The 25768-nt window shown below is 54.6% G+C and overlaps 2 protein-coding genes across 2 annotated transcripts in view; both read right to left on the reverse strand.

The window, feature by feature from the left end:
- POLRMT (RNA polymerase mitochondrial) overlaps positions 1-19092 on the reverse strand; it is a 33263-nt gene extending 14171 nt beyond the window's left edge. Inside the window, exons 1-10 of the mRNA XM_032783081.2 lie at positions 18973-19092; positions 17616-17708; positions 16043-16815; positions 14487-14617; positions 8475-8661; positions 7338-7487; positions 6087-6248; positions 5547-5717; positions 4314-4547; positions 1145-1933 (exon numbers count right to left, since the gene is read on the reverse strand). Of these exons, the coding sequence (XP_032638972.1) occupies positions 1145-1933; positions 4314-4547; positions 5547-5717; positions 6087-6248; positions 7338-7487; positions 8475-8661; positions 14487-14617; positions 16043-16815; positions 17616-17708; positions 18973-19033 (2751 nt within the window). The 5' untranslated portion in view covers positions 19034-19092. The remainder of the gene's footprint in view (positions 1-1144; positions 1934-4313; positions 4548-5546; positions 5718-6086; positions 6249-7337; positions 7488-8474; positions 8662-14486; positions 14618-16042; positions 16816-17615; positions 17709-18972) is intronic.
- The window catches only part of RNF126 (ring finger protein 126), a 395779-nt gene that overhangs the window by 338261 nt on the left and 31750 nt on the right, over positions 1-25768 (reverse strand). The window lies entirely within an intron of this gene.

Raw genomic sequence — 25768 nt, forward strand, 5'->3', positions numbered from 1 at the left:
AGAACCAGGAGCCACGTCTCCCGCCACTGACCTGCAGCACAACCTCTGGCAAGTCGCCCCACTCACTGGTGGGCCAGTCCACGCTAGGAAAGGTTTGCTGGCACGGCTGTATCGGCAGCACCTCCTAGCAGAGAGACAGGTTCTACTGGCAAAAATGGGCTTTGGCGATAGAGCGTATCCCGGCTCCCCGTATCACAGAATCTCAGGGTTGGAAGGGACCTCAGGAGGTATCTAATCCAACCCCTGCTCAAAGCAGGACCAATCCCCAGACAGATTTTTGCCCCAGATCCCTAAGTGGCCCCTCAAGGACTGAACTCACAACCCTGGGTTTAACAGGCCAATGCTCAAATCACTGAGCTATCCTTCCCCTCAATGAAATATGCAGTACCACCTTTTGCCAGTATAACCACATTGACACAAAGGCTTTCGCCAGTATAAAAATGTGGCAGATCACACCCCTAACACACACTATTATACCAGCAAAAGTTTCTAGTGTAGACCTAGCCTCAGCATCCCTCTTCAACCCTTCCTGTTGCGCATAGTTAGACTGGAAGAGCTTCAGGGCAATGCCCGTCTCTCATTAGGCCTAGCACAGTCTCGACTGGGACTTCAGGGTGCTACTGGAATATTAATAAAGCCACCCAGGCTGGGTGGGTGCTCACTGGCTTCCACTCTGGGCGCTTCTGTATTTGAAGCCTCACAGTATCACGGAGGCCAAGTCTAGACTAGAGGCACTTTGCCGGCGTAGCAATGCCAGATACAATACCAGCGAAGAGCTCCTAGTGCAAACACAGCTTCTACTGGCAAACCGGTGCTGCTGCCAGCAGGGTTTATTTCAGCCCCACTGAGCGAAACAAGCCACCCCAGTAACAGCAAGATCTGCCGGTATAACTGCATCTACACTGGGGCTTTTGCAGGCACAGCTGGATTGGTCAGGAAATCACAGCTCTTTGCACCTCTGACCGACACAGCTCTGCCCGCACAAGCTTGTAGCGTGGACCTGAGCTGAGTGCAGCTTCGAGAGGTCCTGGATTCCAGGCTACTGCTTTGTCGCTTAGTTCCTGATGCCTCTCCCCGAGGGCTAGCAGTGCTAGGCTTGTTCTGGGCTCCCTCTAAAGCCAGAGAGACCATCCCCGCTCCATACCGTCAGTGGGTTGTCAGCAGAGTCCAGGATCTCCTCCATTATCTCGTTGGCGTAGGCCAGCCGCTCCTGCAGAGAGTTCTTCTTCTTCAGCCCCGTCAGGTTAATAAGGTGGATCTTGAGCCAGTCAAGGCCACGCGCCCCCAGTGGCTTTCCCTCTGCGAATAGCAGAATGGCCCGGGTGATGTCACTGCCCAAATGGTTGAAGTAGGGTGGGCAGGGATAGGTCCTGCCCCGGAAGTCCATGTTGTGGGGGAACCAGAACACCTTATCCCTCATGTGGTTGGCTATGGAGAGCTTGTAGAGGGCGTCCATCCGCAGGCTGTACATTTCTGCCATCTTCTTCCTGCACTGCGTCAGCTCGCGTTTCAGGGACGACTTGCTCCAGGGAGTGCCAGGGCCCACGTGGAGGGCCACGGATGGCTTGGGGGCCTCCGAGAGGGGCGGCGGGACGTCCAGCTTCTCACTGCCCTTGGCATTGAAGATGGAGATGATGATATCCAGCACGGGTTGGTTGATCTTCCAGGGGCAGTTGCCCAGCTGGTTCAAGGCGTCCAGGACTGAGTGCAGGTTGCTGCGGGGACACTCCTCCAGCAGGAGCTGGTGCTGGATGGCCCCCTCTACACAGCGCATCAGCTTGGTGGGAAGGAGGATGTAGGCCCCAAAGTGCGGCGAGGTCCACGGTACTGGGGGGCAGAGCATGGGCATGACAAAGGAGTCGAAAGTCAACGTGGTCTCGGCAGCGCTCGACAGGATCTGGGTGAGGATCGGATGGGGCTTTATAAACCCGATCTGGGGGTGGAATTAAAGAAGGGTGAAGCTCTGTAGGGAAAGGGAGGCAAGTTAATTAGCAACACAAGTGGCTACAACTCCCTTCAGACAAGAGAGTCCAGTCAGGCAGCACAATGCAAAGCTCCTGCAATCCTGCACTGCGGCTTCACTTCGCTCACTGCTGGAGAAAGGGGTCTCTCGCCCGACCCCTCTCCTTCGGAACCAAATGGACAGACTCCAGTTCATCCATCATGCTCGACTGCCCTAAACCTGCCGATCCATTTAACCCATAGCATGGGAGCAAGGATGACAGCTACGCGGGAGTCGGGTGGCAGGAGCAGAAGCTGCCGAACACCCCAGAGCTGGCGAGGCCACACGGGGGGTCCCAGCTGGAGCAGACCTGGATGTCTGAACCGTCAGGGGCAGTTTATGACCCTCTGTCCCTTCTGGGGAGGCTGTGGGGTATGCCAGGAACTGAATAGGGGGGAGGGAAAGAGGAGGAGGAAGTTATTTGGTCAGTGGAATGGGGCATACATGCAAGGCACACAATGGGCACACACACAAGTCAGGGCAGCTGGGAAGAGGAAGGAAAGAAACTAGAACTAACATGACATCTGCCTGACCATAGCCCTTTGCTGGTATGAGGCATTCCAGGCTGAAGTGTCACTGGAGGTGGTTTTGGAACAAACTGATAAATTAAAGAGTAATAAATCACCTGGACCAGATGGGATTCACCCGAGAGTTCTGAAGGAACTCAAATATGAAAATGCAGAACTACTAACTGCTGTATGAAACCTATCATTTAAATCAGCTTCTGTACCCATTGACTGGAGCAGAGCTAATGTGACGCCAATTTTTTGAAAAGGCTCCAGAGGGGATCCTGGCACTTACAGGCCGCTAAGCCTGACTTCAGGGAAATTGGTTGAAACTATAGTAAAGAACAGATAAATAAATTAACATGATTTGTTGGGGAAGAGTCAACATGTTTTTTGTAAAGGAAAATCATGCCTCACCAATCTATTAGAATTATTTGAGGTTAACAAATAGGTGGACAAGCATGATCCAGTGGATATAGTGTATTTAAGAGACTTTCAGAAAGTAAGCAGTCATGGGATAAGAGAGAAGGTCCTCTGATGGATCAGTAACTGGTTAAAAGATGGGAAACAAACGGTAGGAATAAATGGTCAGTTTTCAGAATGGAGGGAGGTAAATAGTGGTGTCCCCCAGGGGTCTCTACTGGGACCAGTGCTGTTCAACATATTCCTAAAAGATCTGGAAAAAGGAACGAACAGTGAGGTGGCAAAATTACTCAAGATAATAAAATCCAAAGCAGATTGTGAAGAGTTACAGAAGGATCTCACAAAACTGGGTGACTGGGTAACAAAATGACAGATAAAATTCAATGTTGATAAATGCCAAGTAATTTACATTGGAAAACAATCTCAACTACACCTACAAAATGATAGTGTCTAAATTAGCTGTTACCACTCAAGAAAGAGATCTAGGAGTCATTGTGGATAGTTCTCTGAAAACATCTGCTCAGTGAGCAGTGATAGTCAAAAACACTAACAGAATGTTAGGAATCATTAGGAAAGGGATAGAGAACAAGACAGAAAATATCGTGTTGCCGCTATATAAATCCATGGTACGCTCACATCTTGAATACTGTGTGCAGATTTCAAAAACGATATATTGGAACTGGAAAAGATACAGAGAAGAGCAACAAAAATGATTAGGGGTACGGAACAGCTTCCGTATGAGAAGAGATTAAAAAGACTGGGACTTTTCAGCTTGGAAAAGAAACAACTGGTGGGGATATGACAGAGGTCTATAAAATCTTGACTGATGCGGAGAAAGTGAATAAGGACAAGTTATTTACTCCTTCAGATACCACAAGAAGCAGGAGTCACCCAATGAAATGAATAGGCAGCAGGTTTAAAACAAACAAAAGGGAGTATTTCTTCACACAACACAGTCAACCTGTGGAACTCTTTGCCAGAGGATGTTGTGAAGGCCAAGACCATAACAGGGTACAAAAAAGAACGAGATAAGTTCATGGAGAAGTCCAACAGGTATTAGCAACGATGGGCACGGATGTAACACCCTGCTCTGAGTGTCCCTAACCTCTGTTTGCCAGGAATGGCTGACAGGTGATGGATCACTTGATGATTCCCTGTTCATTACCTTTGAAGCACCTGGCATTGGATACTGGGCTAGAAGGACCATTGGTCTGACCCCATACGGCCATTCTTATGTTCAGTTTCATAGCAATGCCTCCGTAGCAGGATGGGAGACCATACCTGGTGCTGGCAGAAGGCTGGACCTGATGATCTAGCAGGTTTGTTCTGATGGAGGGTTCAGCTGCCTGGTTACAGACCTCTCCCTGTCCTGGGGCCCTTACCTGTCGACTGCTGCGGAAGGAGTAGACGTGATACAGGACGGGGATGAGTTTCGCCTCCAAGCTGGGGTTCAGGATGTTACTCTGCACCTTGATCACCTGCACGAGGAGCTCCACCATGTGAGCGCCCAGCTGCACCATCACAATATGAGGCCAGATGCAGTCCTTGCTGAGCAGGGAGGACCCCGAGCTGGCCTCCAGCTTCTCCCAGTACTCCCGCGGCAGGTAACTATCCAGCTGAGGAGGCAGGAGGAAAACAGCCCAGCATGAGCAGCAATTATTTCTCCTGAGAGATTAATTAGGGCTGACTGAACTGTCTGGAATCTGGGTTAGATAACCCTCCATGCCGCCCCCAGGGGCTGGGGGCCTTCTGGAGAGGGGCAGCCAAGGATTCACAGCGCGGGTGGGAGCAATGCTGAGGAGCATTCCTCCCCCGCCACGCCTGCAGGGCAGCCGCACACTGTGTGTAAATGTTAACAGGAGCGACAGCCGAGGAGCAGAGAGACACAGGCATGGTCAGTGCAGGCAGGAAAGGCGCCGGCTTCCTGCAAGCAGCTTCTGCCAACCCCCTCCAGCCTGACCTGCAACGACCCTCGCATTTCCAGCCCTGCTCCTTCCGCACATACACACAGCTCTGAGAGCCAACTTCACCAGCAGTGCTTATGCTGGACAAACCTAGGGTCGCTCCTGAGTCAGAGCCAGATCTAGCTTGGGCAAGTGGTGCCCAAGTGACCCTTCCAGCTCTGCCAGTGGAGTTCATTCCCAGAGCCACACCCCGGAGGGAAGAGACCGCCAGGCACGCCAGACAAGCTAGTGGTTTCCTTAGCTCTTGCGACCTCTTCTCTAGAACCTGCAGTTCCCGAGAGGAACTCCCAGGATACAAGCCCTGGATGTTTGCAGAGCAGAGTCTGCCCTCCAGACACCCAGTCTCTGGGAGATGTCCTCCAGCCTGCCAAGTCCTAGGATGACAACGACTCCAGCTCTCAGCTCTTGAGAGTCCTGCAGTGGGAAGCATTAGTCTGACAGCAAATCCCAAAGCCTCTGGAAAAACCCAAACATCTTAGGTGTTGGGGCTGCTCACTCGCTTACTTGGGCAGATCACCTGGAGAGCCTGAGACAAGGCCCCAGGTCGGCCTTGGAAGCTACATTTGCCCTTGTCTCTATCACACCCAGCCATCACGGCCCACTACCTTGGGGGCCCCGCATCCTTGGGGCAGGGAGCCAAGATAGGCCTACCTGGGCGTCCTTCGCCAGCAGCTGGACATACTCGTCATAGATCTTCTGGATCTTCTCCATCAGGCGGCTGCGTGATTTCTTCCGGACGGCGTACTTGTTGTAGATCTTGGTGCCGAGCTCTTTAGCTAAAACCAGCAGGGATTCTCCTTGGGGAGGGAGGCTGGAGAGGCTCTGAAAAGGGGGAGGCAGCGAGGGTCTTAGCGGAGAAGGGCAAATCAATCAGGGCGTAAAAGGCACCACCCAGGCTCCCGGCAGCGAAGGGAGAGTGAGACACAGACAAAAGCCAGCAGGATGCAGCAACAGCTGGGCTAGATCGTGGGCTTGCTACTCAGCACATGGAGCAAACGTGGCCCTGATCTAAGGCCCAGTCCAGGCTCACGGCACAAGTTCTGGTTCTGCGGGCCCAGATGCAAATCCCCCCATGACAGTGCCCCGTGGCATAGCTGCAAGCCCAATTCATCGGCCAAGGGGGTACTTGGTGGCATCGAGACTCTTCCATTCCTGCACGGCAGCCTAACGGGGCCGGGGAAAGCATCCTACCTGAAGCATGATGTCCACGTACTCCTTGTCCTCCAGCAAGCACAGATAGGGATAGAGGCTCATCTGCCAGGACCGCCTGTTCGCCATGTGGATCTTAGACTCCTGCAGGGTCTGGAGGAGGGACTTCCGCCACTCAGAGCGCAGCGCGGTCAACACCTCCCGCTGCACACAGGCAAACAAGGCAGTCAGCCGCTTGGCAATCACATGGTGCAAGCACAGAGGCAGGTGTGGGCTAACCAAGGGCACAGGAGGTCGCAGGTGGGCTTCCCCATTCCCTAGACCCACACCAGGCTCTCCCCCTTTCCAAGTATCAGGGCCAGAACTCCGCTGCCGCCTCCTCTATTTCACTGCCTGCCCCTGGCTATGTTTTCTTTCATTCTCTTGCCCTCCAATGCAACCACCAGCTGCTCCATAGAGTCCGTGAGTTGAGGAAGCACGTCCCCAAAAGCACCAGCAGGGGGCACTCCCCAAGCAAAGGGATCCTCCAGCCTTCAATCTCCACATTCTCTCAGCAGGGCGTTCTGTTTACACAGAGCACAGAACGGCTTCTACTCCCTACCCCTAGGACAGGGGTAGGCAACCTAAGGCACGTGTGCTGAAGGCGGCACATGAGCTGATTTTCAGTGGCACTCACGCTGCCTGGGTTCTGGCCACCAGTCTGGGGGGCTCTGCATTTTAATTTAATTTTAAAAAAAGCTTCTTAAACATTTTAAAATCTTATTTACTTTACATACAACAATAGTTTAGTTCTATGTTATAGACTTATAGAAAGAAAACAAAAACGTTAAAACGTATTACCAGTACGCAAAACCTTAAATCAGAGTGAATAAATGAAGACTTGGCACAGCACTTCTGAAAGGTTGCCGACCTCTGTTCAAGGACATCAGTTAGTACACGGAACACCCATAGATAATCCAGAGCGAGTCACTAACAAGCCCAACCCAGTGGAGCAGGGGGTTACACCCGGGGGAATCTAGTCCCCTGCTTGTTTTGAATGATGCTCTTTAGCTTCAAATTGTGGGTATTTACTGACTTTCCAATATTGCTGTAACCCCCCGGCCGCACTTCGCTGGATAGCCAGTGATCTCCAGCCACAAGGCTCATGCTGATCATCTAGTCTGACCTCCTGCATAACACCACCACCAATTCCCACATGCAGCTCATCGCCTCTGGCAGAGCCGCCCAAACTCCATTTACAGCCCTCGCTCTCAGAGGAGGCCGGCGTTAACTCCACTGAGCGCCAGGCTTTACCGCTTTGACGGTTTGCTCCGTCAGGGGCTTGGCCGACTCCACGGAGCTGATGGTTACGGTGTTGGAAGCTTCCATCTCCAGCTGCTGCCGGAAGCGTTCCTGCAGCTCGCACACCGAGAAGTCCAGCTTGGGGTAGGAGACTGGCTCTTCCTGCAGGGACACAGAGGTGGTGAGCGCTGGGATTCAGGTACATGGCGTTCGGGTGCTTCTGTCACTCAGTGGCTGGACACTCCCAGGTGTAAATAGTTCCCTTATTTACAGACCTGAAGCAGAAAGACCCCTAGTGACTTGTGGCAGAGCAAGGCATTGAATCCGGGTTCCTGGCTAGCACCCACACAGCTGAAACCCAGGCCGCCTCCTCGGCAGGGATGACAGTGAGATGAGGGTCATCGCTAGCAGCTCCTGTTAATTAAGAATCCCAACCTCGTAAACAGAACGAGGGAGTTTCCGGGGCTGGCCCCACGCAGCCTTTCCCCTTTGCATGCAGTTGGCTGAACTACACAAGATGCTGTAGAAAAACACTGCGATTGATTGACAGCTACACGGAGGCTGCAGTCGTACGTCAAATTATGCTGCTTCCGTGCCTTTGTCAGCTTTATTTCCAGCAACAAGGTAGCACCCTACACACCTGACATGAGCACTACTCCCAGCTGTTTCTGGCAGTGGATTCCCCACCTCCCGAGACATAAGGCCCCATTTTCCATGGATCTCAAGTGAGGCACCTTGGGAACCTAACCGCCAGCTAGCAGGCATGCCGGAGGGACCGAACCTCAGCTCTTAACATGGCCGGATGGGACTGATCACAGGATTAGGAGCCAGGAACCTGAGAGTTCTCATCCCAGCTCTGACACAGGTCTCCCTCTCTGGCCTTGGCCAAGTCACTTATTCTCCCAGCTCCTTTCTCCCCATCTATAAAGCTGGCTCTGCCTCTTGGGGATCCTGGAAGGATTCATGTATTCTTGCTCCGTGCTATTCATACGGCTGGTTCACTCAAGGGGCTCGTGGTCTGTGAAACCAGTTCTGTGACAATCACCCTGATAATAAGGGCTCCGTGCCCCAAAGAGCCTATCCCAAAAGGGCAGATGTCATTAGCCCTGCAGGATCCCCGGGCACACGCGTCCAGCAGCCCCCCTTTACCTTGGAGTAGAAATCCCGGAGCAAAGGAGAAGTGCAGATTTCCGAGTGGGGCCGAGACAGTGGCTGAAAGTTCGGCTTGATTATCCTGATGGCCTTCAGCACCATCTCCCGCTCGTCCTCCTCGTAAACGGCGTCTTTGAAGAGCTCGTCTAGGTTGAAACCATCCTCTTCCAGCTGCTGCACACACCTGGGGAGACAGGCATTGATCAGCAGGGGGGATGGAGGAGAGGGAGGGAATATCTACCCAGGAAGACGAGAAACGTTTAGGCACAGGACAAGGGATGGTACAAACAGGGAACCAGAGACTAAGTAAGATGCATGCCAGAGGGGAGAAGAAAGGAACCGTGTGGATCAGAGCAAGCCCCACCTTGGGGAGCCCTGATGGAAGGGTCCCTCTGGGCCAGGTCTGCTTTAGCCTCTCCTCCTCCCAACCACAGTCAGGTGTCAGCCAGCGCACCAGGAGTCACGCTCAGCTGGAGACGCTGGTCATTGTGAAATGCAGACACCTATCGAGACAGGGCACTGGAGCTGGAACCTCTGTCACTTGCTACCAGGCTTCCAGCTGCTGTGCTGCCCAGGCCTACAGACCCAGGGCAGGAGCCGACAGGATCTTGAGGGGAGCTACATAGAATGGGCTTGACGCACTGCCCTGGCCAGGAGAGGGGGCGGCTTTGCTGACACAGCAATCTCTTGCACTTCTCTCATGCCACCCCGTACAGATGGCTCCATCCCATGCACCCCTCCACCCTTTCCAAACATCTCCGAAATCCCAAGTGAACCAGGAAGTCTCACACCACAGACACCCTGTCCCAATGATCTGTGCTGCAATGCTCCAGCCACAGGCTCTTTGGGGCAGGGCCTCAGCTTGGCTGGCCAGCGCCAGGTCCCCCCACGCAGCACCGGCATTGTAAATGGGGAGCCTTTCAAATGGGGCCTGCAAAATGCCTTCAGTTAACAGAGGGAGCGGGAGCCAAAGAGGGTTTGAAAGGAACTAGTTTCTACTGTGCAACCCAGGGAAGACTGGCCCAGGCGTTCTCAGCCTAGGAGAGGTAGGGGTCAGGACCAGGCACTGGGGGGGTGGGGGGGGATCATGACCCCCTGGTCTTACCCATGCAGCTAAATGGGTGGGTTGGGGGGAGTGGTTCTGGCTAGATGCCAGTTGGATGAGAGACAGGTCTCAGAGTGGATAAGGCTGAGAACCAGTGGATTAGATAGATGGGCAGAGCATTTGACAGGCAGGAAATCAGCCCGCACCCCTGTCAGGAATAAAGACAACGCCAATCCAAGGGGAAGTTACCCAGATGGCAAAGCAAGGGGAAAAGGAGAAAGCGCTCAGGGCACTTTCCTGGCCTCTGCTTGGGAGCATGCGGAATTGCACATGTGACTGAATTCATGCAAACATCCACCCGTGCACTCTGGGTACGTCTACAGCGTACCAAATCCCCGCAGCAGCGAGGTTCAGAGCCCTGGTCAATGGATCCGGCCTGCATCAAGGGGCTAAAAATAGTGGTGGAGATGCTGAGGCTCAGGCTGGAGCCCAGGTTCCGAGACCCACCCCTGTCGCTGGGTTTCAGAGCCTGGGTGGGAATGTCTACACTGCTATTGGGAGCCCAGCAGCCTGAGCCAGGTGAGCCCAGCTCTGGGACATGCAGCTGCAGGGTTTTTCTGCAGGGGAGCCGTATGCTTTGCGGGCTGGAGCCTCAGCTGGCCTACAGGGGCACAGGGCCATTGACTTCAACAGAGCTGCCGACTCACACAGCCAGGGACTGGGCCGACAGACTTGCCTGGAACTTGCCCACGTACATCAGCCGGGAATCCGTCTCTCTGTAGCCATGCTGTAACAGGGGAAAGGTAGCACAACTAGCGATGCAGGCTGGAGGGAGCGCGGGGCAGGAGCTGCCAGCAAAAGAGGGACCCCTCAGCCACCCGGGATGGTTAAAACCAGCAACTCTCATATCAGCAGAGGCACCGGCCAGCAAGATCCAGTCCCTCTGGAGAGCACAGAGCCCTCTCTGCCCACGTGCTTCATGCAGGCCAGCAGCGGGGAATGTAGGAGGCACTGGTACTGAAGTGCCATTTACCAGAACGTCACCACAAGTCACCTGCCTCATGTTCCATCCGTTACCTTCCCTGCTCCGCATCCACCTCCATAAGGGGCCTGGCTTAACTTTCATTTTCCCTTCGTACAGAGCTGAGCAGAGACCTAGCTCCTACGGCTGCGCCTCGGGCCTGGCCAGCCGCTGCCTGGAAATACGAAGGCCTGATTCCCCTGCGTGGGGCCTCGTCCCTGCAGCAGGACCCACTGCCCTTCCCAAGCACATTCCAGCTCTGCCGTGTCGGTTTACCCGGCACTGCTCACAAGGCACCTTGGAAACCTATGATGGGTCAAACCTTGAGAGGTGCCCCGCACCTACAATCCCACTGGCCCAGGATTCAGCCCCATGGAGGTATAGAAGAGACATCATCAATTACTGAAATCCAGCTGCTGTGTTGGGGCATGTCGTTGTTTAATGGCATACAACAGCCTGGCACAAGAGGTGGACAGTGGATCTGAAGCCAGTCAGAGCTCATGTACCCATGCTGGAAATCGACTGGGGCTAACACACCGGCTCCAACCATTCAAGATCACACGAGCAGTCAGGTCCTCAGTTTTACGTCCCATCTGACAGGAGATCTCACCAGCTGCAAAGCCAGGTGCCACTGGCTCCATTCTGGTTCAATGGGCAGCGCGTCTCCTAGTGACCTGGCACTACTTCCTGCAGCGTTCTGGATTTTTCTTGCAGGGTCTCCCAACCAAGCCCTAACCCTGATTAGCTGGAGAGATGCAATGAAGTCGCAGCTTGAGCTAATGGGGTTACAGGGCCAACTGCAGGCTTGGGAGGAGAGAGCCCTGAAGCCCCGACATCTCTGGGTCTCAGCACCTCCAAACACATGCATCCACCTGTCATTCCGCATTAGCAGAGGCTGGAAAACGATGTTAATGGTCCAAGGGCAGAGAACCATTTTCTGAATATGTCCCTTTCTCCCTTAGAGTATCCTCCTCCTACTCTAGCAGCAAAGCAGCCGAATCCCACTGTTCTGTTGGAGCCTGCTTCCAACACGTGCCTCTTATCACACTTGTCAGAGCTTGCTCCCAGCCATGCTGCAGATGGGTGGCATCTGGTAGAGGGCAGAGAGCATGTGACTGAAGGATGGCGGCAGGACAGCTGTCAGCATGACTGAGAGCCAGGGAATTTCAGCCTATTCCAAACCCATGAGGTTGGCTTGCAATGGAGTCACGAGATCAAAGGGGAGGGACAAAGGGAAGCGATTTGTATATCCATGTTGCTCAGCACCCACACTGTTATGCCTGACTTCTCTGATGCCTGTTAGAAGGGCAGAGGCGAGAGCTTGCACAGAGGGTGTTGAAAGGCAGCCTGCTCTGGGGTGGAAAGCAGCAGACAATCAGCACACTGGATGCTATTCTTTCAGAAGCACCGTGGGACCGTCGATGCTCATGGAGAGCAGGCAGGACTGTGGGTTTACCACCGAGCTGTCTGGACAAGAGCCTGGGGGTGCTGTGGGCATAACTCAGGCCAGGCTGTTGCTAACTAAAAGCCAGTTGCTGCACAGATGTAAGGAGGCGAACCCAGTGATTTGGGTTAGGCCCATCTCCATTCCCGTGATGTCATGACCTGGGAGTCTTCTGCAGCCATCCTGATCCTCGGCATCAAAATCTCTCCCATACATGGAGTCTTTCGGCTCCCAAGGTTAATCAGTCACTGCTGCTCATAGCAGCTACAATCCTGGGAGTCTGCGGGCTGCTATTTAAAGCCACCAAGATCTCTGGGACATCAGCAAGGCAGAGTGCAGACAAAGCTGCCTACTCAGAGCGCCATCTGGTGGCCCCCCAAGCATTACAGAGCAAGTGACCGAGATTGCAGGCGGTTGACCTTGTAGAAATGAGCGAGGAGAGGAGAGCTCATTGCAGAGGCTGATGAACAGTGAATGAATGATGAATGGTGCTGCTGGGAGAACTGCAGCATGTTCCCCATCCTAAACTCAACTCTGACTGTGAGTGAAACCGATCACCTGGAAAACCGAGGTCCTGCCTTGTCCTGTAAGAGCAGGAAATATCCCAGCGCATTTTATATCAACATCCGTGGACAAAACTCCTCCTAGTGCAGCGTGCTGTGCACCTGGCTGCTGCACTCCTCCCCAGAAGTGACTGCATTTCAGCAGTGCTGTATGTAAAGACTGTAGATACTTCGGGAGACTTCATGATGGAAAATTTTACAGCAGCGTAAGTCACCATGACCTCTTTTCTCCAAAGCTGGCCAGTAAACACCCCACTAAAGCGAGTGACCCACAAAAGGTGCACTGGAAATATCTGATTACTACCTATATTACAGTACCACTTAGGGCCCTGATCTTGGCTGGGGCCAGAGTCAGACACAGTCCCTGCCCCAAAGCGCTTACAATCTAAATATACAAGATCAGGACCAGCTCCAGCTTTTTTGCCGCCCCAAGCAGCAGGGGGTGGGAAAGCCCAATCAAGCTGCCGCCGAAGTGCTGCTGATCCGGAGCAGCCTGATTGACCTGCTGCCAAAGTGATGCCGCCCCGGACCTCCTGACCCGACAACGGATGCATTGCCACCCCTTTCCATTGGCTGCCCCAGGCACCTGCTTCCTTTGCTGGTGCCTGGAGCTGGCCCTGGACAAGATACACAAAAGGTGTTAGATGAACAGGGAAGTGATTTGCCCAAGGCCACCCAGCAGCTCAGTGGCAGAGCTGGGAATAGAATCCAAGTCTCCAGTCCATTAAACTCTACTCATTAAACCACACAGTCTCTGAATACAGGATGGTCCATTCTGAATCTTTATGGCGGGGGAGACATGCTCAGAGCCAAAGAGATGTGCAAAAGTTTTTATAGATTTGTGCAGGCAAGAAATCAACCCAACAGAGCTCTGAACAGGTGACTCGGGACAAGTTAACCAGAGGTGTCTGCAACATGCAAGCCAGCCAAGAACATACAGACTGCCATAAAGTCACTGAGTCCCAAGAAGCATGCAAACAGAACTGCAAGGAAACTATCAATGGTCCCATTTCAAGGCAGGTGACAGATATCGGGCCACAGAAGTTCATCTGGATTGAGGCTCTTTTAGTAAACAAACACTATTTATTATTTTTAAGAAGTCTTTCATGCTGCCTTGACTCATATCCAGTGCTTCCCACACACTAGTTTTCAACCACAAATCCTTTTTAAGCCACGCCCGTCATCCCTAGGACTGATACCCTAGGGCTAACAGCAGCTTCTGGCACCGATCCATAGCAACCAGGAGAACAAGTGCACAAATCCCACTGACAGATGGTGGAACAGCAACTGGGGGAGATGGCAGGGTCACCCTCACCTGTCCAGGCATGGCTAACAAGAGATTTTAACTAGAGAAATGGCACCTAGACAGACCCAGCAGGACAGCAGCTCATCTCAGACGCAGAGGCTCTGAGTGAGCGGAGTCTAAGGAGCTGCCCAGTAAGGAATGCATGGAGGGCAGGAGATCCAGCTGTTTGCAGAGGCTTTCCAACCTCCTGTCCCCCAGCAGCTCCAGAGAGACTGTTCCTAACACGGCCCAATACGAGGGCTTGAGATTTGTGTACCTGCTCCTCTTGGCTCCCCTTCTGAGCACCCGCACAATGTCCTGTCACACTGTCACCACTGTCTGCTTTCCGTTCTGCGAACCACTGTGAGATACGGAGCTCCACATGCCCTGCGGCAGGTTGGGAGGACATGCCCCAGCCTGCCCGGCAGGAAAGCACTGCCCCAGCCCGCCCATGCCCACAGGTTCAATGGGAACCAAACCCACAGCGCAGCTCACTACAACCCCCAAATCTGCATTTCCAGAGAAGGCAGGTCTCCCGCGCTGATCCCACGCAGCTCCCGAGCCGTTAGAGAGCTCCCAGAGGGAAGCAGTGGAAAAGGGAGAGGCAGTGTAGTTATTTACATAGCACGCCGGGCATGCCTGGACAGTTACCTTTTGATGACCACGGCGGGGGCTCCAGCACGGCCCATGCACTCCAGCGCGGCCGCGAAGCAGCTGAGATTGGGCTTCAGGCCAGCTTCCTCCAGCATGAAGAAGAGCCGGCCAATCTGGTTCAAGGAGCCCTGAGAGGAGGAGGGAGAGGGATCAATTCAAGCTCCAAGTCCCTCCATTTCTCTTCCAGATTAAACCTGCTTCGTTCTGAACCCAGACACTGAATGGTCCCACCATCGAATGGCTCCGAGGGGTCCCGCATGAGCTGAGTGTTGTGGGTCTCAGACTAGTTCCCAGTGGGCATTACAATTTAGCAACCCCAAACCACCATCCCAACTGGCCCCATTCTGGGCCCCAGTGGTGCCAGACTGAATGGGTATTGGAGCCTGGGTTCTCCTCTCACCCGTTCCAGTCCAGTCAGAGCTGAGATGTATGTACGTCTGTGTACACCAGCGCCAAGGACCCAGTCCCCATGGCTGGCAAGCCGCTCCTTCCCATCACTGCTAAACTCCCGCTTGAGTTAATTACTCCCTAGGCTAACAAAAAAAAATCTATTTTTGTCCAATTTAAACTGAATTTTTTTGACTTTGCTGTGTAAATTATATGTTTTATTTTTAAAAATAAACCTGTTTAAAATTAATTCTCAATTTAACACAAAATATGTTAAGGCCTGAACTTATCAATCTCTTGAAATATTTAAATAGAAAATAGAAGCTCATGGATTTAGCATATTTTCAACAATTTTGAGTGAAAGCTGCTTTCTATATAAAGAAAGAAGTAGGGGGACAAACAACTAACTTTTTTGGTCAAGCTTTAAAAATATGGCACAATAAATCATGTCCTGTATTAAGGGTTTGTTTTGTTTAACGAAAATAAATTTGATATGCTGTTTTGTGTGTTTAATTAAATTTCAGTTACTATCCTAACACAGCTTGACACAAATCATGAGCAAAAAGTTGATTAGCTAGTAAATAAGCAATGCATCACTTTTCTAACTCACTAAAAACATACAATTAATTAATAGGAATCTGAAAATATTACGTGATATAACTGATTAGCTAAACGTTTTAGCGTACCCGCCTAGGCAGGAAAAAGATGTACCAAATCTAGTGTCAAGACTCTATTTAGATGTCAATTAGCGTGTTTCAATGGCTATATCAAGCAATGAGAATGCACCTTTCTTTAGAAAACAACTGAAGTACAAATGGAAAAGCTGATTAAACTCAACGATTTAAATCAATCTCCCCTGATTCCACCATTTCAGTAATGAATAAATATGATCAAATTCAGAAAACTCCACTCTCAGAAACACGCTATCCCCCGTTCAAAACAGACACTTTGGTCTGGCTCAAGGGTGCGTGGCGAAAAGAGATGCAGTCGTGCCTGGGCTGGGCTCCCTGCAGGGATCGAACCTCAAAACTCCAGATCTAAAAGCACGCGACTTCAGCTTGACCATCAGCTCAAAGCCAGCTGCTGACACAAACATCTGTATGTGATGCGGCCGCTGGAGGATGAGCGCCCCCATCACACCGGCGTGGGTTACTGGGATAAGGTACCTTTTTAGCCCAGCCGTGCATGAGGATGTCATACATCTTGATGCCCAGCAGCTTCCTCCTGGCATGGGAGCGGTGGTAGAACATGAGGCACTGCTGGGCCCTCTCGGGCTGGCGGAGGAAGAGGCAGCTCTCCAGGTAGGACATGATGATGAGCTGGATGCTCCCGTACTTGTTACCTTCCTTGTCTTCCAGCCGCAGTCTCGGTTCCCACTGCGCCATTGGCCCCTCTAGCTCCCCCATCTCGGGCAACTCCTCCAGTCTGTTGCATTCACATCTCTGCGCAGCACAGGGGCTAGCAGGGGAGCCTGGCTCGGGAGAGCCCTGGACAGGAGCCACCGCAGCCCTGGGGCTTTCACGGAAGGTCTTGGATTTGACGAATACCTTTAGATTTGTCCCTCCCTTTGGGGGACCGGCTTTGGCCTGGCCTTGGCTCTCTTTGGCTCCAGCAGCCTTGCCTGGCTCCAAGACTGGCGGACTAGCTCGTTCTGCACCAGGGGGTGAGGCAGCCGCAGAGAATTTCTGCTCCAGCTTCAACTGTCTCTTATGCTTGATACATTTCTCCTTTTTCAGCTTTTCAACCCAGCGGCTGGGCTGGGACGGGGCCTCGGAAGAGGAGACGCCCCCCTCCCTGACTTTTGCAGCAGGCTCCTTCCCTGCCGGGCTTGGCGCAGGGCACCGGAAGCTGCTCTTCCGCAGTGGGGCAACGTCCACTCGGTCGACTGTCACCTCTGAGACGTTATCAGCCTGGAGCTGCTTGACGCGAGCCTCCAGCACTGCCAGAGAAAAGATGCCACAGAGAAAACAGGGAATTAAAGCTATTCGCGGTCACTGTAGACAGTCTCCATCCAGGTCCCCTTTCCCGCCCCAGTCAAGCCTCTCGTCGCTCCCTACACGCCCCAGATTCTCAGCTTGACACTCTTCTTTGACAAGAGTGAGTTACCTCTCCCCAGCCTCGGGGAGGCGAGTGTGATCCCCAGCTCCCACTGAAGGAAAGTGACTTGGCCAAGGTGTCCTAGCGTGGCAAAGGCAGTTGGCCTGGACCCCCGAGAACAGTGTTTCCCAGCAGTGGGTCCTGCCTTACCACGGGGTGGCTGGAAGGTTGCCACATCCAGAACCAGATGAACCCATCGCTGAGCCCTGACTTAGGCAAGCACAAAATCCCAGCCCAGCACTGCAGCCTGGAGGGTTGGAGAGCAAGTCCTCCTCGCACTCATGCTGCGGCAGCAGCTCCTGTCCTGCAGGCCTAGGCCAAGCCCGAGCAGTACTGCAACCCCTCATGCCAGGTCAGGATGCCTGGAGCAGGGGAGGTTCTCTCTCCAACCCCCACCCTGTAACTTGGGGTCAGAGAAGGGAAGAGGCTGAGAACCCCTGCAGCGCAGCACACCTCAAACCTGACATCAATGTATGGGCCAGCCAGGCGGCGGAGTTGGCTAACGGATCCTTCCCACTGCCACAGGGGCATTTTCCCCCAAGCTATGGGTCTGCACATAAACCCCACTGACCAGGAAACCCAGACTGTTCCGGGAGGGCTCTTATGGGACAGATGCCTTTGGTTCTCCCCCTTCCAACTTACCCTCCAGCAGCTCAGCCCTCCCACAGGTGGCTCTTCTCCTGGCCTCCTCCTTTGCGCTGGCTGAGGAGTAATTTCTCACTACGGTCCATCGTCCTGCAGCAAAAAGGGACAATGAGCGCAAGGTCCTGACCCCAGGGTGGACGAGATGAATGGAGTCACTGCTCTGCTCATGAGATGACCTCTGGGGTCCCCTCCCGCCTGGCATTTCGGTGATTCCCTGCACACCCCGACCATGGCTGGATGGAAGCACAGTGCAGAAACACACACACATGGAGTTACCCCTGGTCCATGCAGTGTCCCACTGGGCATCGAGACGCCCCAGCAGCACAGGGACAGGACCGGGGGTGCAGCAACCAAGGCAGAGCAGCCGAGTGGAGAACCAGCCTCCCGGGCTGCTCCCCAAAGGCCCCTGCTGCTTCGGAGGAAGAGGAGCCCCTTCCCCATTATGGGGACTGTGCAGAGGAGACTGAAAACTGCCCAACCAGAGGAGCAGCTCGTGCCCCATCACCCCCCACCTCCCCAGCATGGCTATCAAAGAGGGGATAGGATAAGGGGGGGGGCGCTCAGTGACCCCCCCGGGGCTGTGCAGGGGCCACAAGGAAAGGGTCAGGGGCTCCATAGCCCCCGTTTCTTCTATACCTGGGATTTGGGAACAAACCTTCACCACGCTGGTGGGAGGCAGGGGGCCAGGAGGCTCAGCCCCCCCCGACTCTGTGTCCCTGGAGGGGAGGGGCGCGGGGGCTCAACCCCCCCCCGGCTCCGTGCCCATTGGGGGGGGAAGGGGGCGGGGACTCAGCTCCCCCCGAACTCTGTACCCGTTGGGGGGGAGGGGCGCGGGGCTCAGCCCCCCCCGAACTCTGTACCCGTTGGGGGGGAGGGGCGCGGGGCTCAGCCCCCCCCGAACTCTGTACCCGTTGGGGGGGAGGGGCGCGGGGCTCAGCCCCCCCCGAACTCTGTACCCGTTGGGGGGGAGGGGCGCGGGGCTCAGCCCCCCCCGAACTCTGTACCCGTTGGGGGGGAGGGGCGCGGGGCTCAGCCCCCCCCGAACTCTGTACCCGTTGGGGGGGAGGGGCGCGGGGCTCAGCCCCCCCCGAACTCTGTACCCGTTGGGGGGGAGGGGCGCGGGGCTCAGCCCCCCCCGGCTCGGTGTCCATTGGGGGGGGAGGGGCGCGGGGGCTCAGCCCCCCCCGGCTCCGTGCCCATTGGGGGGGGAAGGGGGCGGGGACTCAGCCCCCCCCGGACTCTGTACCCGTTGGGGGGGAGGGGCGCGGGGCTCAGCCTCCCCCCGTCTCCCTGTCCGTTGTGGGGGGATGGGCGCGGGGCTCAGCCTCCCCCCTCTGTCTGGCCCCGCCATTACCTGGGCCCCACAGCCAGGCCGCCTCCGGGCCCAGCAGCGCCGCCCGCATCAACCGCCACATGCCCCGGCCACGCTAGGCCGCCAACCCCGCGGCACAGCGCCGCCGGCTCCACTGCGCACGCGCCGGCCGCACCGCCTCCCGGGGGCTGTAGTTCCCCGCCCCAGCCCCGGGCATCGCGGAACTACATCTCCCGGCGTGCACCGCTCAGCGCCGAGCCCAGTCCCGGCTGTCTCAGGCGATGGAGACTCCAACTCCCAGGATGCAGTGCAGGCTCGGGGAGCTCTGGCTCCCTCTGGTGGGCTGAGGTGGGAGCGCAGGGCACTGCCTGTGACCCTCTCTCCCATGGTTGCTGCTGCTTCCTCCCCTCCTCTGCTCCTGTATCTTCTTAGAGCTTTGTGAGCCTGGCATGGCTGGTGCTGCTCGCAGGGCAGTCACGGTTCCTGCTTGCTACCCTGCCCTCTCCCCCTCAGTCGCCCTCTTCCTAGGTCCTGGCTCCTTCTCCTTTGATTCCTTTCACTCTCACCCTCCAGGGCCGGCCCGCGATAGCACCAGGTATCCTAGGCAGGTCGATTCGGTTAAAATCAGGGGGAGTATTTCCACTAGCTACAAGGGACACGGGCAGGAGCAGGCCCTGGGCTTGTAAAATCCTCTGCTTCCCACCCCCTCTGCTCATGTAGCACCAGATCTCGCCTATGTTGTCGGTGCAAGAGCCTGCTCCTTGGCAGCCCCTGCTCTCCCATCTCATCCTCTGCTTCACCTGCTCTCTGCATTGCCAAGGCCTCATGTCAAGCAGGTATTTAAATCTAGAGCTGGCAGTCTGCACCTGTTCCAGCAGAGGGTGCACACACCCTCTCCCTCTGCCCAGGTCACAGACTCCCATTGGTTTTAATAGGCTTTGGCCCGGAGGATCTCAAAGCAAACCCTAGAAGAGGCAGCGTAGTCCATAGCACATTGGGCTGAAAATCGAGTGCTCTGAGGCTTGTTTTGGGTTCTGCGGCTAACTTGCTGTCTGTCCCCAAGCAAGCTGCTTCCACTCTTTTGGCCTCAGTTTCCCTGTCTGAAAAATGAGGGATGATAGAGCTGACTCAGCTCTTAGAGACAAATACTATATTATCATAACTCCTGGTGATGGAGGGCAGGGCTATCAGACATTGTACAGATGGGGAAACTGAGGCACGGGAAAATGACCTGCCCAAACTGGCTTAGTGAGTCAGTCGCAGAGCTGGGAATAGATTCCAGGAATCCTGACTCCCAGCCTCACTGTTCTAACCATTAGACAGCATGCCTCCCCTGATCCAATGACAGAACCCAAGAGTCTGAACTCCCAGCCTCAGTGCTCTAACTATTAGACTACGCTCTTCTCCCAGCGCCAGTAAGAGGACCCAGGAGGAGTTCTGTTGCCTAGCTCCCCTGTTCTGACCAGTCACCCACACTCTCTGCTTGGTTCCCACAGACCTCTCCTCTGAGCTAGCCATTTCTAGGGGAACAATCCCCCTGGGTGTCACCAGAATCCTCCCTGCAAATAAATCCTGCCAAGGCAAGCCTAGATAATGCCACCACGGTGCAGACAGAGGAACAGGAACGCCACATGCCACCTGCTTGGCACAAGAGCTGCGGTCTGCTCCAGTGATTGCCCTGGAGAGCTGAGAGACGGGCATGCAGGCACCTACCCTGCAGGAGCATGGGAAGGGTTAATAGTTACACAAAGCTCCCACGTCCTACTATCAGCTTTGCCAGACTGGATCAGACCCGAGGTCTTTCTAGTCCACCCTCCTGCCTGCCACGGGGAGGGGGCCAGTACTGGGCTCAGTAGAGGAAGGTGCAAGAAATGCTGCAGGAGACAGATGTGAGATAACCTGCCCCCCACCTTAGGACTCAGCCTGGGGTCTTGTAGTTACAGACCAGATTAAGCCTTAAAGAACAAGGTTTGACAGCTCTTCCAAAGTGAGTTACTGTCCCAAGGTGGAAGGGGTTCATTCATGGTCACTCTCCCCTCCCAGAGCTAGGAATAAAAAACAGGAATCCCAACTTGCAGCCTCCGCCCTGCTCTAACCAGTAGACCCCTCTCCCCTCCAGGAGCTCAGAGTAGAACCCAGGAGTCCTGACTCCCAGCCCACTGCTCTGACCATAGTAACCCCAGAATTTTGCACCCCTCGATTTCTCGCCCGCAGAGATGCCGCCCCTCCTCCCGAACAGCAGAGGGGAACACTTTAGCAAAAGACTCTTAAATCTACCAAGGACCCCTTTCTAGCAGGCTGCTGTTGGCAGAACTAGAACGAGCATCACCCACCAGCATTGTGGGGGCCATGGGCCCACCTTCATTGGGGTTTGTTTGCCTTCCAGCTAATTGGCAAGACACAGTAATCAGCAGTGGGATTCCTGAATCAGCAGTGGGCTTCCCTGTCTGCACAGGCACCTATAGAATGACACCCAGCAGCTCTGCTTACCTGCCTGTAGGGTGACCAGATAGCAAGTGAGAAAAATCTGGACAGGGGGTGGGGGGTAATAGAAGCCTATATAAGAAAAAGCCCCAAATATCGGGACTGTCCCTATAAAATCGAGACATCTGGTCACCGTACCTGCCTGCAATCAGCGTCACTTGCCGCTTCCAGGAAGGCTTCGGACTGCACCACCCACTGGCTCACCTGCCCACATGAGCATCCTGGGGGTGGGATCAGTGTCCGCCACCCAGCCCTGGGGCCCCACCCCCTGCAGGGTCACTCAGGGCTGGTGTCAGCCATCTGCAGTGTGAGCTGTCTGCAATTGATTACGCCCATATACCCCTCACTGCACCTGCCTGCTGCTGCACTGCCCCCCATGTCACCCCTACTGCAAACCACCTCCCCCTGCACTCCTCGTAATCAGCATCCCCAGAGCTGGCAGCCCCAAAGACCCGGGGTGGCCAGATCTGGGGTTCTTAGTTTAGTCCCATCTGCCAATCTTTCTTCCCCTCGTCTCTTGCCCCCAGGCTCCAAGAAGCCCGTTCCCCAGTCTGGATCGATAGGTTCCTGCCCAATTTGCCTGGGCACGCTGGTTTGCTGCCAAGAGGCCTATCCGGGAGCTCAGGAGCAGCCTGTGCTCCTCTGGCTGCTGTTTTAGAGGTGAGCCGGTGAGTCAGGGTAAGACTCACCCCTGTCGCAGGGAATCAAGAGGGCAGGGAGCCTGGGCGAGATCCCACAGCACTGGTGACGTGGGGGAGCCCAGGAGGCCCATTCCCAGTGCCCCATGGTTGGTTCTTTGTCTGTTTCTGGCCTTGTCACCATTTTGTGTTCCAGGGTGTCACTGTTCGACCCATCTGCTGCACCCAGGGGCATCGCACGGCTCTCTCCAGCGTTGCACCATCACGAGGATTCCTGCTCCTCTGAACGCTGCTGTTGGACAGACGGAAAGAGGCAGGCGGACAGCGACTGTAGTGGGGGTAGAGATTGAGAGAGGAGAGTGACCCTCTAGAGGGCTGGGAAGGAAATGGGGCAGGTCACCCCTTCCAATCAAGCCCTAGTTGGTAGTGACCAGGGCTAATCCCATCCCACTAGCAGAGCCTGGGGAACAGCTGCCCGGATTGCCAATGAATCCCACTGCAGCTGGCACCCCAGTTGGCAGCTTCCATGTCAGGCACCCCAGCATGTCAGGGTAAAGCCCATCTACAGAGGGCAGTCCTGGGCCTTCACTCCCCTGGGGCTGGCAATCAGGACCTGTTACTAGCCCTAGGGGTTGGATCCCAAGCCACAGAAAAGATGCCCATTGGCTGCAATGGGCACTGCAGGGAGCCTGGTGTTTTAAAAGGCAAAGCAAAGCGAGATGCACCGAAAGCCGCAATCCAGCTGCACAGCCTCAATGAGGAGCCATGGCCTGAGTCAAGCTCAGGGTCGCTGCTGATCAGAGGAGGTGACATATTGCATGGCGTGAAGCTGAAACCAGCCCCCACCGCCTGGGCCAATATCTCTCAATAGTGCCCAGGACAGGGGTGGCTCTAGGCATTTCGCTGCCCCAAGCACGGCAGGCAGGCTGCATTCGGTGGCTTTCCTGCAGAAGGTCCACCTTGCCTGCTGCCCCTGCGGCTTGCGGCCCCAGCACACGCTTGGCATGCTGGGGCCTGGAGCCGCCCCTGGCCCAGGATCAGAAAGGGTCCAAAGCCTGCTGAATGAGCCCTGTGACTTCTCTGCCACAGCCAGGGCCAGTGCTGGCTTTGCAGTCACTCCACTGGCCAGCCCACGGTTGGCTAGGGAGAAAACCTGTTTAAAGCCAGCTGCAGCTGGGAGGGACAAGGCTGTAGCCTTCCTATATCCCCCCAGGACTCATTGCTGGGTTTGGTGCATCAAGACCCCGCTTGAATTCCAGGGTTTGCCACACTGACTTTTGGACAGGGGTTGTTTCACGGAGGCAGCAGCTGATAGTAATTACCATGAAAGCACTCATGGGTGCACGCACAAGTCACAATACTGGTGGTTGTGTTTGTGTGTGCATGTGCTGTACTCGTGTGGGTGTGTGCATGTGCTGTACTTGTGTGTGTATGCATGTGCTGTGCTCGTGTGGATGGGTGTGCACGTGCTGAACTTGTGCGTGTGTGTGTGTGTACATGTGCTGTACTTGTGTGGGTGGGTGCATGAGTCACATGATCAGAAGTAGTGTGTGCACACATCAATGATACCTACACATCACATGGCCAGCAGTCATGTGTGTGTTTGTGCACGAGTATATACATGTGCATGCCTGAGTCACATGATCAGCGGTCACATGGGAGTATGCATCTGTGTATACACATATGTATGTATGCAAGTCACATGTATATGTGTGTTTGTGTTGCCAAAGTCACATCCCCGGCAGTGTGTGTGTGCGTGACTAGCACATCGATACCCAAGGTTGCACTCTGCCAGCAGTACAGGGATTCCAGGGCCTGCTCCAGTACCTCATCATTCTGCCCCGGTGCAGAAATACCCCTGGTGACAAGCAGTGACTCACGGGCTGCGATTAGGCTGTAAAAAAACTGGTCAGGTCAGTGCTCGCTTCCCTCCCTGCTGCTAATTAGGGAGAAGAATGTTTGTCAACACAGGACAGTAGCTGCCTCCCGGAAGCTCATCTCCTGCTGCTGGGGCCCAGCAGGCTCAGCATGGCCATCAAAACACTCTGTGTCACAGCAGAGCCCACCAGGCCAGGGGGCATCCTGGGATTTGTATGTCGTGCCTGTGTGTCGGAAGGTGCAGAGAGTCAGATGGGGTCAGCACCCGACGTGCAGATGCTGATCTGGATTCTCCAAAGCGGTCTGGCCTGTTTCCAACTTCCTCCCTCTCCAAGATATTTCTATAACCCCTGTCACCTTAGTACCTCACAGTCTTTAATGTATCTGGGTTCACAGCCCCACTGGGAAGAAGCGTGGTGCCATCATCCCCATTGAAGAGATGGGGAAACTGAGGCACAGAGCGAATAAGTGACTTGTCCAAGGGAGTCGGTGAAGAATTGAACTCGGGTCTCCGAGGTCCCAGGCTAGCACTGGACAACTCTTCCTCTTTATTGCCTCCTCCAAATGCAGAGGAGTCAGAATAAATGGTTAGAGGGGATAGATACGTAATTAGGTATCTAAGTGACGTAGGCACATTTCACAGCCTATTCCATGAACAAGGAGGGATCAGTGAGTCTGCGGGGGGTTGGGGGAGGGGGACTGGCTTCCCTTCTTTAATGCATATTTTAATGCCTCTGGAACCTTTGCTGGAGCTCTGACTTCCAGCTGGTTACTCTCTCAATGGCTAATGGCGCTTCTGGAACCTCATGGCAGAAAGTGGGAGAAAGGGGAAAGTTCTCCAACAAACAGTTTACTGCTTTCGAGGCATGACCAAAAGCCAGCCCGGGAAAGAGCAAGGGGCACTGAGGCTCTAGCCCGCTCTACAGATAGGGGTCTCTGCAAATAGGGAGCTCAAGCTACAAAGGGTGGGCCAGATGTTTCCCCAAAAAGCACAGGCCCAGATTTTCAAGAACTCAACTGCACCCACTGTTCAAGCACCGTCAGCAGCCTCGGGATCCCAAGGGAGGGCCTTGGAATGGTGTAGCTGGCTTGTGCACAGGGAGGGAGACCCAAAGCCTGCCTCTGAAAAGAAACAGTTTGGTGTGTCCTGTTTCTGTGAGTTCTCTTCTCGGGCTCTCCCTCCCTCCCCCCACCCCTGGCTCCCATGTCTCCCTCACAAGTGTAAACATACGTGCCGATTTTCACACCACCTGTTGGGCACACAGACAGATCTCCACTTCACAATGTTCTGGCATAATTAGCACAAGAAGAGCTGCGGTTGGCATGAAAAAGGCAGAAGGCTCAGGTGTGTGTTGACATCAGGACACAGCTACACACTCACACGCACATCCCTGGGGTGAGGAATCGCCCACCTTTTACAGAGAGGGAAACTGAGGCATGGTGACAGGACTTGCCCAGGGTCAGTGGTGGAGCTGAGGTTAGAACTGAGAAGGTTGTGGTGCACAATGTCTCTCTCTTTCTCACTCACACACACTTGAGTTTCCATGTCACTGCCTCTTGCACAGCACCAAGTGGCTGTAAAATGACCAGGTGGCGATTGATGGGGCAGTTGCAGGGAGTCCCTGACACTGAAGGGGAGGTGAGGGGGGCACACAGGGAGCTTGTGGGGGGCAACAGAGGATGGAAGGAGCCCTGGTGGCGTGCAATGAGCTGGGCCGACACAAGGTAGGACATGTGCAAGTGACCGCACCAAGGGCAAGGCAACACACACACACATGCACACACACACATGATCCCAAACACACTCGCATTCGTACACATACACACATACATGCACA

The sequence above is a fragment of the Chelonoidis abingdonii genome, chromosome 11 (assembly GCF_003597395.2).
Source record: "Chelonoidis abingdonii isolate Lonesome George chromosome 11, CheloAbing_2.0, whole genome shotgun sequence".
NCBI lineage: Eukaryota > Metazoa > Chordata > Testudines > Testudinidae > Chelonoidis > Chelonoidis abingdonii.